The sequence below is a fragment of the Phoxinus phoxinus genome (genome assembly GCF_949152265.1).
Source record: "Phoxinus phoxinus genome assembly, chromosome: 6".
Classification (NCBI taxonomy): Eukaryota; Metazoa; Chordata; class Actinopteri; order Cypriniformes; family Leuciscidae; genus Phoxinus; species Phoxinus phoxinus.
Window position 1 is genome coordinate 26,230,127 of NC_136881.1, and position 12,064 is coordinate 26,242,190.

General features: G+C 36.7%; 1 protein-coding gene across 4 annotated transcripts in view; it reads right to left on the bottom strand.

Moving 5' to 3' along the window:
* Nucleotides 1-2,377: 2,377 nt before the first annotated feature.
* Nucleotides 2,378-12,064, bottom strand: part of pibf1 (progesterone immunomodulatory binding factor 1) — a 55,449-nt gene continuing 45,762 nt past the window's right edge. For 3 of the 4 annotated variants that reach the window (XM_079615764.1, XM_079615762.1, XM_079615763.1), the window contains exons 17-18: nucleotides 7,666-7,830; nucleotides 7,196-7,431 (exon numbers count right to left, since the gene is read on the bottom strand). In XM_079615764.1, coding sequence (XP_079471890.1) covers nucleotides 7,378-7,431; nucleotides 7,666-7,830 — 219 coding nt within the window. In that variant the 3' untranslated portion in view covers nucleotides 7,196-7,377. Of the gene's footprint in view, nucleotides 2,522-7,195; nucleotides 7,432-7,665; nucleotides 7,831-12,064 lie in introns of those variants that run through there. The other variant, XM_079615761.1, reaches the window with a different exon arrangement.

Below are 12,064 nucleotides of genomic sequence, written 5' to 3' on the forward strand. Positions count from 1 at the left end.
TGCCAAAATAGGAGGGCAGCTTTATCGAGCATAAATAAAACCATTTTTAATTGGGGAACTCTTACCAGTGTGTGTCCTCAAGTGAGCTTTCAGGTGGGACGACTTGGTGTAAACTTTCTTGCAACCTAAACACATAAAACAGCTTTTGTTACTCACAACAGTGTAAAGCATTTGTGTGTTTCAAAAATGTTGGAAGGCTAGTGAGTATTTATAAATGATTAAATATTTATAAAGTTATAATGCAATTATTATATCTGATGCATATACAGTATGACAAGAGTATTTTAATAATTTTAGAGACAGTAAAAAATGGTTGTGAGGGTATTAATAAAAATATTATTCATTATGAAAATAATTATACATTAAATATTTTATTTAAATTATAAGTTTTAAAAAGCAATGCAATTATTTTGATTGCATTGATCTTTTGAGTGATAAAAAATCTTGGGAGGCTATTGATTAAAACATTGCAAATTGTTAAATATTTAAATTATAAGTATTTTTTTAAAAACTATGTAATTGTTATGCTTGATGCATAAAAAGTACGAAAAAGAATGCTTTCATTTCCTTGAAATAAAAAAAACAATGTTGGGGGGCTATTTATGATTTAAAAAAATATATTATTTAAAAAATGTAAATGATCAAGGCCTGGTTTCACAGACAGGGTTTAAATTAAGCCAGGATTATGCCTTAGTTATGGCATTTAAGATTTTATAAATGTGCCTTAGAAAAAAAAAAAACATTACTGGTGTGCCTTGAGACAAAACAATGGTAAAATCAAATATTTTAATATCTTAAAATATATCAGTGCAAGTTGCTTTCAGTAAAAACAGCTCAAACATGCATTTTAAACTGAGACTATAGGCTTAAACCTTGCTGTGAAAACGGGGCAAATATAATAAAAAAAATACAGTTATTATGCTTGATGCATAAACAGCATGACAAGATTGTTTTAATGTTTTGAGATATAAAAATGCTGGGAGGCTATTGATAAAAAAAACATTAAAACATTAAAACAATATTAAAATGATTAAATATTTCAGTTATACATTATAAAACAAACAATGGCATTTTAATGTTTGATGTACGACAAGAGAGCAATTTATTCTTTTAAGTCGCCGACACAAAATCAGTTGGTTCTCTCATCACCACAGTCACAAACAAGAGCATCCTGTTCTTTGGTTTCAGTGTGCTTTCTTTTCCAATTAGGAATCCAAAGCCCATCTCATGTCGTTAGCAGTAAAACCCCACTCAGTGAAGAAAAGCAGTGATGGGTTCTTAATTGCGAAGCACGTCGTTTCAGACATGCAGCTTCTTAGCGTAAATGCACTATTAATGGCACTGTGAGGCTTGTCTGTTTTACAATTTGCCCAGTCAATTTGATGCAACAGGATTCAATAACAATTAGCCTGACGTCAACTCTTTGGCATTCGTTTTGAGCACTGGTTAAAAGGCTTTGCCCGTCTCTGAATTATTTAACAGTGGATTCAAGCGTGTGAGTAAGAAAGCACAGTAGAAAGCAGCGTTGTGCCCCGGAAAACACAAGAGCATCTTGTGAATTTGGCTATATGCTTTTTTAGCTCAACATGATTCATTTAAGTTCAATCGAAACAATTTGTATATTCTCTGTACCTGGAAAATCACAGTGGTGTATCCGCCTTTTCTCGAGGTCTGGGTTTGTCCTTCGGTTGTAGCGGACAGGCATGGACCCGTTGGTCGCGGAAGGTTGTGTGGAGGTGGGGGTTGGGTGACTGGGCGCATGGACAGCCATTTTGGAGGCGATAGTGGCGGCGTAAGATGGTGGCGGTGTCAGATTGTGAAGCAGTTCCTTCTGTCTGTCAGGACTGCCAGGTTCTGAAGTGGGAGGCGTAGGGGGGAGATAGGACATTTTGAGCTGCGAGTGAGCCTGACCCTGAGGATGGACGAAGTGACCTGGGCCGAGATGGTACCCGGCAGAGGACATGCCACAGTATGATTTGGAAGCAGTCTGTTGGGTCGCTAAGTGCAGGTCATGGAAAGTAGGCATCTGTGAGGGCACAGAGTGAGCGTGCGAATCGGCTTGATGGGGGACGTCCAGCTCTGAGTTGAGGAGCTGGAAGAGTGGCCCATCCTGAGGGATGTCAAAGCCTTGCATCTCCTGCTTGACAAAGACCCCAGTGTTATCGTCCATGGCGTCCATTCCAGAGCCTGAAGTGGAGTTTGCGTTAAAGATGCTGGTGAAATCTGGTAGCGTGGATGGAGGAGGGCCGGTCGCGCTCACTGGACACTCTGGGTGAGAGAAAGGCGCCGCTACAGGTTCAGTTTTGACCTGGCAGGGGACCGAAGGCCGTGCCGGCCGGCACAAGCCCGTTCTTAGATACGCAATGTCGGGCAGGAAGACATTCATGTTGATGCTGTAGGGGGAACAGTGGTCGTCTCCGAAAAACTGGTCCATTACAGAGATACTCTCTCGTCTTGACTTCTTTAGGTCGGGGAGCGCCATAGGTTGCGGAGACAGATATTTATCCATCTCTAATTTAGCCTAGAGAGCAGAAGAGAGAAGCATCAAATTGTAAATGCAGTTGTAAAGGCCATTAAATGCAAACAAGGTGAACAGATTCCAGAATAATAACTACTGGAATATTGCATACGCTGCTTCTGTCAGCAAAGCTGGCAGGATCTCCTGGGACTGCTTGTGTTGGCGGAGCACAAACACAGACAGTATACATACATTTGTTTTTTAGAAAAGCTTGCAAGAATTCAAATATTCACTTACTCTTACAACAATGGCCAACCTGCCTGCTTACTCAGCTAAGCCAAATTGGCTTGGAGTAAAAATGTATGGACTACTCAATATTTACTTACAATATAAATATTAAGCATAATAATAGAAAACACATTTTAGCATTTATTCTCCAGTACTGTGCTATGTGATTATTTGCTAATCTGTGTTATGAAATAATGTATTAAATTTTTTTATTGTCCCTCTTATGACTAGAAAAGCATGTTGGAACAAGTAAAAATAAACCGACAAACCAATTTATCGGCCAGGCGGAGTATTTGACAGATATTTATTTTCTTCCTCTTCAATTGAGGACACTTTGACTACTTGAAATCTTGAACAATGATGATTCTTCAGTATGTTATGTGCGACAATGAGTAATGGTAATGACATTTTTTTTTGTATTAGGAGAAAGCATTGGACTTGCTAACACAAGTTAGCAAGCAGTCAATTATTCTAGAATGTATAATAATAAAAAGAAACCTAAAATTCTTTAGGAATATGAATATGTTACATTTACAGGCAAGCATGTTGGATCAGGTAAAGTGAAATATGTCATGTACATCTAGTGATGAACCAATTTATTGGCCAGGCTAAGTAATTGCAATTTTGAGGTAACCGACAACCATGTCTGCTGGCCGATCAACAGGTCACTTTGCCCAGTCTTTAAATCTTATCAATTAATAATAAATAATTTACATTTTAAAATAAAATTGTGTGTGCAAACTTTAAGTAAATATAGTTTAAAACCTCAATTCATCTAAATTGTCATTGTATTATGTTTATAGTTGCATGGCTGTAACAGTATTACCTACATCATGAGATAGGCCTAGCTCCAATTTTAGAAATTTTGCCTGCCAAATCTTTGTGTGAAGATGTGAAACCTAAAAATCAGGACTTGATGTTTTAACACCTGATCTGCGATCAAGTATTGAGAGCACGAAGCGGTTGTGTTGCTGTATGGAGCAGTCAGAGGTAAAGCATTTATCAAGTCTTCTTCGATATGTCTCTGCTACATTCCGCCTAAGACTGTAAAACAGCGCTCATACCACAAGCTCAAAACAGACTTTGCTGACAGGTGGAAAGCATGCTGGAGAGATTGCTCAGCCTTTCCAAATAAATGCCAACCAATTATCATAAAACCGTAATCAGCAGAAAATAATGAATCAAGACTCATTCATTACTCTCTCCTGAATGTAACATCTATACAGTCACTAAAGGAATAAACAAGAGGGAAAATAAAAACACTCACACGTACATACACTCGGAATGCCAGAGCTCTTTAAGTGCTCTTTACGCGGCTGCTACGCATAGCTATTTCTGGATTTAGATCTTCCAGCTGTTCGCCGGACATGTATCTCTTTCACAAGTTTTCAGATTGAGGCTCGGCGTTGCTGGGAAGTTTGAGTTCGGAGCGCGAGAGCAGCGCGTGGGTGAGGAGGGAGGGGAGTCAGTTGTTGACGGTTCGGTAGCCAAGAAACCAACTGCAAGCAACTGACATGAGCCTGTGCGCTATCCGACCCAGCCCAGACTCTCCCCTGCATTACAGACACGGGGAAACCCCCCAAAAAACATCACCAAATCCCTTTGAAGTGCATAATGACAGATTAGACAATTGAGGACGCTTTGGATTTGAAATCTTGAACGACGATTCTATAAAACTAGGCTGCTATGCGTGACAGTAGCCTAATAATGACGGCTATGGTAATGTTTTTTGTTGGTTTGTTTTTTTACTATTTGGAGAACACGAGATAAGCACTGAACTCGCGAAGTTATCTAGAAGTCAACCAACTTTAAAATAACAACAGCCTACTTTTGGAAATGACAAGCTCAACGCAGAACATTTTTTTTTTTAAATCTTATATTTCTGATCTTAAAATTGTAACTCTGCCTGATATGGTGTACACGATAAAGCATTTAGGAGAGAAACAAACATTATATTACACTGAAAAATGATATGATCAATAAGTTATGGCAATGTGTTTTTACATTAGGCTACTTTAACTAATCAAAATAAGTTTTTTCAACTTTTTTACAAGTTATATCAGGTTCGACTATATATATATTTTTTTAAAAATCAGTTTAATGTCATTTAAGTTAATAGGTATAATGTGATGTAAATGACTTAAACATCCAACTTGATCGTACTTAAAAATTTAAGGCAGCAACTTTTATAGCAGTGTAGGTTAAATTAGCACTTTTTTTCTCTAAGGTAGGCTACTTGGTAATGACTGTTATAGATGATAAAAAAAACATTGCACACAATTGACTAATACATTGAAATATGTTTAAGTTATCATGGTACAGTGCAAAGTAAAATTGTCCTACGTGTATTGAAGGATGTGAGGTTTAAAAATCTAGATGAGGGACAAAATTAAAATGATTAATTTCTAAGAATCTGAAAATCCAACATTTCAGCTATTGTAAAAACGAACTTTACGTCTATTTTAATCTATTTATTTATTTTAAAATAATAACATTTGGTTTTAAAAAAATGTAGGCTACCTATGGGATAGAAAAGTTCCTCAAATGAAAGAATCGCACATCTCTGAACGCATTTAATGGGGCATGATGCTGATGGGACTGCGGGCGTGCAGCATGCCGCATCATCTACAATGGCCCACCTTTCACACGACTGAGGCATATGATCTTTAATCCATGTATACAGTCTTCGAGAGCACCATTCAGATAACTGATGAAAACAATTTACCTGACAATAGTCGTTTGATAAGCCCCTTTCCGTATCGGGATTCTTGGCTTCAAAGGAAAACAGAGAGGAGTCCTCCTGAAAGCCGTCGGACAGTGAGGGTTTGAGAAGCGAGAGAAAGTCATCTTGTCCCGGTGCGAGCGCGGCGCTCATCGTTACAAGCGTAGCGGCCATAAACCCGTGGATGTGACGGAGAGAGCGTCCGCAAAATGTGTTTTGATAGACGTCTAGGGGAAGTGAGTGTATGGTGCATGGAATGACACCCGTGCGTGTGCGCGCTTTCGGTAGTAATATCCCGTTTTGCTTCGCTCCGTTCCTGGAGCTCCGGGATATATGTAGCCTATAATCGCTGAAAGGGCGGGGCCGGACTCTGTCAGGGACTGAGAAAGTGAGACGGCAACACCTTTCTACTACTGCTGATACTGTAACAGCGGAACAAGCCCGTCAAAACAGTCTGCTGGACTGTTGCCCCTTAGCATTTAAATAATGACGGTAGTGCAGAATAAATAAGTCTAATATAAAAATCACTGACTAACAGCGATAATGTGTTCGAATTGTCGGCTAGCATATTTATTATTTTTAAAGGTTAATTCAAAGTTCATTTTGTGATGAAACATTTTTTTCACTTAGTTCTGTTAAAATAATTATAACAGAGAAGCAAGTGAAGAGTTCATAGCCAGCAAAACGCTTCTTATTCAGTCAATTCACGAACGAATGACTCTTGTGAACCGGTTCTTTTAAGTGATTCAACAACATACATCGTGGTCAGGGAGAGGGTAGTCTGATTCACAAATCTTATGAGCCGGTTCTTGTGAATCAAAACACTTCCGAATATCTTACTGGATTTGTGAATCAGTTTCACGCGTACAGAACACAAATATCACTATGCTGTACTTCGATGAGGTGAAGTATTTAAATATAGGCCACTTTTATAACATTTGCTATAATAAGAGCTATTCAAAGAAAATGAATGAATTAATGTTTTCACATTTTGACTTGTTTTGTATTATGCATCCAGGTCCATATTCGACGACATTATGTCATCTCTAATAAGTTTCTCTATTTTGTGGAGGAACTGTTACATTTATTTCTTATTTAATAGGTCAATATCTGGTTAATCTGAAAAGATCTCATTATTTAGCAAACGACTGTTCAGGTATATGCAATAAGATTTTATTTTATTTTTCTAAAGCACTAAAATAATCTTTAATGGGACTGGAATTCTGAAAGAGGCACAAATGCTACCAAGAAGTGTCTGCCAGTGTTTCCCAAAGCTTATTTACAAACAGTATATGATCCCTAAGTACATAAGGGTTTACCATAATTTCAAATTTAAAAGTAACACAACACGGCAAATAAAAATATCCATCTCAAGCAGACTGAATCAATGAAATGCATCAATAACATGCAGCTCACTGCTACTGCTGTTCTTGTTGGACATTCGATCCTGTGGTGCGTAACATTAAGATGACACAAATAAGCGCGCAATGCTGCTGCGATTAAGGTATGCACGGGCTCCTCTATTTTTATCAGCAGTGTTTCGCGTTTTACAAATCAAAACAGAAGGATACATATTTACTACCATCAAAAAATACATTCTACTGAGCTATTTTACAGGGTATATAGAATCAAAATGCTTATATTCAGATACTGTTGTTTAAACAACCTGATATACTTTTAAAAATTTTAATAAAATAAAATAAATTCAATAAAACATTCACACACTTATTGGACAACATAAAATGGTTTATTACCATTAAAAGAAATCATAGTTTTAGGTTCACAATGACTACACAACAAACCTGTGTAACTAGTTATGTAATAGGTCTTAAACTTAAACAGACTTTTTTTTATCAGTGATTGCATGACATGGCGCATCCTTAAACTCTTAAACAAGTTGAACAAGTCCCTACTTGGTTTTCCGTTTGAGTTTTCTATACCATTCTGGGACTTCTTTATTGGTCTGTTAAAAGAAAAGAAAAAAAACACCAGTGTTAAATATCATTGACCATTTCTTTGGACTTTGCTTTGAGTAAAACATTTTTATTAAACTTGTAAAAGTCAACGTGAAAGTAAATATCAGCCCAAATAGCAGGCTCAATAAAACAAAAAGTATCAGCTGTTCCTTTTTAGTTCCCAGAGAAGATACTATTTGTCCTAAAATGCTGTTTGTCATGGATAGACAAGTAAAACTTACAAAAACTGTGGGTTTGGGCCCATAGTTGTATTGCTCCTCATCTGTGCTTTTTAAAGCTTTGGATCTGTGAACTGCGGTCCCCGTACCATCGGTCTCGAGAGACAGAGGTCCACCGTGCTGCTGTGAGCGCATGCTAATAAGGACTTGCTTCATGACGGAAAGTTCCTACAACAGGATAAGAACAAATCAGTGGAAGCCTGAAGGTTAAAGAGCTCCTTCCCAGAATATTGTTAGTTTGCTTCCCCTTCACAACAGGCAAGAAAGACCCAGCAGCTTTTGACCGGAGTCTTGTTGTGCCAGCAGTGCTATTGCCCTGATGTAAGGTCAATTAAAACTAAAACCGCTAACACAAACCTCCAACGTGTCCTACTGCTGGATGTCAACATTCCATAACATCCACGTCCTCATGTCATTCAAAAAATTTTTCACTCATAATATGTTTTCACAAAAGGAAAAATTTGAATCTCTGCTTCTGTATAGAAGTTTACAGTAATAATAATATCTGACTCCAAAAAAGAGCAAACAAAATAAAACACCGTAAAAGTAGCCCAAGCAACCTGTGCACAAGTCTTCTGAAGCCATATAACTATTTAAACATGTATAATAGAAATTTGAGTCTCCATTGACTAAAAAATCTATTTTTCTGTTCTGAAATTTTACTACCCCTTACGAGTGTAAAAAAATATATTTTATATTTTATAATATATATATATATATATATATATATATATATATATATATATATACTGTACATTTTTACACTTGTAAGGGGTAATACAATTTCAGAAATTTCATATATATATATATAATATAATATAGTGCACAAAAACAGACTATAAATATAGTGCAGAAATTTCTTGGGCAACTTTTAGGATACTTTAATAGATTATTTGTTATTTTATTTGTCCTTTTTTGGGGAATGAGAGATATTAAGAGTAAAAGGCCCATTCACACAAAGAACAATAACTGTAAAGATAACAATAACGATAACTATATTAGCGAACACACCAGCGGACGATATTGTTCTGTACTACTGTGTAAGCTCGCGCTGCAGTTTCGTCATATGCCGCTTTAAATGGATGAGCTCTTTAAAGCAGGATGCATTCAGTGTTAATGTTTTTATCGTTCATCTGTTCTGAAAGTGATTCCGACGATATCGTTTCACTGTGCCGGCATCGTTATAGTTGTGGTGTGGACTCTGCTTTATAGAACTATATCTTTTATCGTTATCAGTGTGAACGGGCCTCAATACAGAGTACTAACAGTATATAGTATTTTTATGGCACATTTTTTTCCTTACTGGAGCATGACAGACATGGTCCGTGTCATTGTATGGAAAGGAGCTCCTTCAAAAACTGTCTCTTTGGAATGCCATTAGCGAGAATAATAAATAACGTAATTTTTGGGTTAACTATCCACCTTATTTTTCAACGCACTAGTAAGCTAGTTTGAGTGGATTTGCGGAGATTTCTGATTAATTTGCAGCTATAGTGGAAATAACTTGAGGAATAACTAAAATAACAAGCAGCGTAACGGACAGTTTCTGTATAGCTAAAAATAACTGGAAGCCTCAACACATTCAAGTTACAATGGCCGCACCCGCTCTTATGTTATAGAATAAGGTGGATTGCTTTATGCATAATTAGTTATTTGCAGACACTTTTTTTCTTTCTCCTCTTTTAATCGAAAGTGGCTCACACGATACACCACATAAACATGTCTGGAGCAGCCTGGGGGTTCATGTAAACATTCAAAGGTAATTGGAGGTGTATCTTCATCAAGGGGTGCCCTGAGAGCACCTCTACAAAGCACAGGAGACGTCCTGCTTTAGTGTAAATAGTTCTGAATCAATTGAAGGAAACGCCCTCAAACAACACAGCGCTCTTTCATTACTGTGAAGTCATCAGCATAATACAGTTGTGAGAAGGGATACAGGTCTGCTGAAAAACGTTTCTGCATACCTGTCATTACAGGAGAGAGTGAAAAAAATAATTACCCAATATCTCATATTTTGAAGGTGACACAGATGATGAAATGTTGCTTAAAAACAGCGCAGCTGCAATACCACTTACATATTTTCTCAAACATTTTTTTTAGCACATAAAATCATATAAAATGATAAAACAACAATTGTCGTGTTATAACAATTCATAACACGAATTATAAAAATCAAAAGTTGTATCAGTTCATATTTAATGGACCAGAGCTGACATGAACTAACAATGAACAGTTGTACTTTTATTAAGAAACGTAAAAAAAGAATAATAAATATTTCAACAAAAGTATCGCTTATTGTTATTTAATAAATTAACTAATGGGGCCTTATTGTAAAAGGTTATGACAAAAACAAACCAAAAAATAAAACAAAACAATTTTCTTTATATGTATTAAAAAGATAAAAACATAAAACAAGACAGAAAAAAACACAACAAAATAAATATTATGAAGATCTGACTCTTTGGTTTTGTACTATAGGCTTATAACGAAAACAAATACTTGCTGACAACTGTGTATTAATGAGTGAGTTAATGTATGTTTATGATTCTTGTGTTCAACCACAGTCTTGTCTCAGCTACAACTTATCCGCAATTTGTGGCTGCATTGACATAAAAAACCTTCGTGTTTTTACTTGACTCGTGTGAATAAATTAAAATGTTTAAAGAAAACGACTCTCTGATGTTAGATCACGTTGTGAGTTGCTGTGCACGCTCGTGTTCCAACACGCCGATAACAATCACAGACGCCAGAAAGCTTTTCATACAGAAAAGCACTGCTGACAGATATAGACTAGTCTGTTAAAGGGAACAGTATACTGTAAAAAAAAAACTGTGCATACTTGACCTAAGAGGACAACGCTTTCGGTCTTAAAATAAAACTGGGGAAAACAAGACAGACATTCCATATTACGCAACAGGAATGTTTTACAAAAATGTACAGAAAAGACTGCTGAAATAAATATATTAAATGTAGCATGTAAAAATAAAAAAAAAACAAAAAAAACAATCAACTGGTATTATTCGTGAACGGTTACTATTCTAGCGTACGACGGCAATGTAAAACATCCCCTGCTAGCACATGACCACCGAATGGAGATCAGCCCGATGCGCAAGAGTCATTCAATATTTCTATTTATCACTGCACGACCATATGCGCTGGCATGCCAAAAAGCACCAGTGAGGAGCAGCTGTCTGTGAGGATTGCATGCTTTCTGCCAACATGCCACTGGAAGTTGTGAAGTCGGCACAGTGTGTGCCAGCAGTATTTGGTTGAAAATAGCTCCATATTGCACTGGTGCTTAATCAGTTACACCCTGCCCTTAATATTCAGAGAGTTCAGAATGTCAGAAGAGGTGTAGTGAACCTTCATGCGCCTTTCACTAGAGCAGATTCAAGATCACTCCGTTCATTTAAAATAAATGCTATTGGAAATTAGTAAATTATTTAACCATTTTTCACCGCGTCTTTCAAAAAGCTAAATTCAGAACACATTGGTCAAGTAGATTATGGTGTTACACATTAGTCATCACAAACAGCCACAAGTTGCAAGGTTATTACTAATCTGATGAGCATGGGAAACAGTTGACCTGAGAGACTGGATGTTCAAGTTACTGAGTGCATCTCAGAAACTTATTGGAAAGTTGTTGTCAAAACTGAACTGAGCTGTACTGAAGGCATCCTACACGTACAAAACTGAGGCATCCATCGATCAATTACTAGACTTGAAGCTTCCTAATTTGCCTAAGAGGCTTTTTGATGAAGGACGTGTTAAGAGAGTAAACGTTAGGTACGCAGTGTAACCACTATTTGGAATGACAGGCTGGATGACAATAGAAGAGGACACACCTAGACTACTAGACTGTGCTAGTGTATGTGGGAACTACTCTCTAACATTGTCATGTGTGGACACCTTTAATGGATTATGTATGATAATGTTGCACACAAAAGCAGTTTTTCATTAAGTACCTTGGAGTAGTATTATTTTATTAATACTTATTGACTACTTCTCTACTGAACTCTCTAAAAGCATCCAAATATGCATTAAACTGCTTTAAAATAGAACGAAGTGGACCACTTTCCACTTTCCACAGCAAAAAAGACGTATAAAATACATTATTTGACAGACTAAAACTATTAAAATGTAGAATGAATTCAAATAGATTTTTTTCCCCCCCAATATCAGTCGCACTATCACATTAAAAAAACCTGCAACTATGGAAAACAGAACAAAAATGAGGGAGATTCTGACTGAACAATCAGTAATGTTATTTTATATTTACAGTATTTACAATATGTTACAGTATCAGGGTTTTTGAATGGTCATTTTGAACTGTCAGTAGTGTTATAATAGGTTCTTCATCAAACCACTTCTATATTTTGTATATAATACTTGCCTTCGTCAT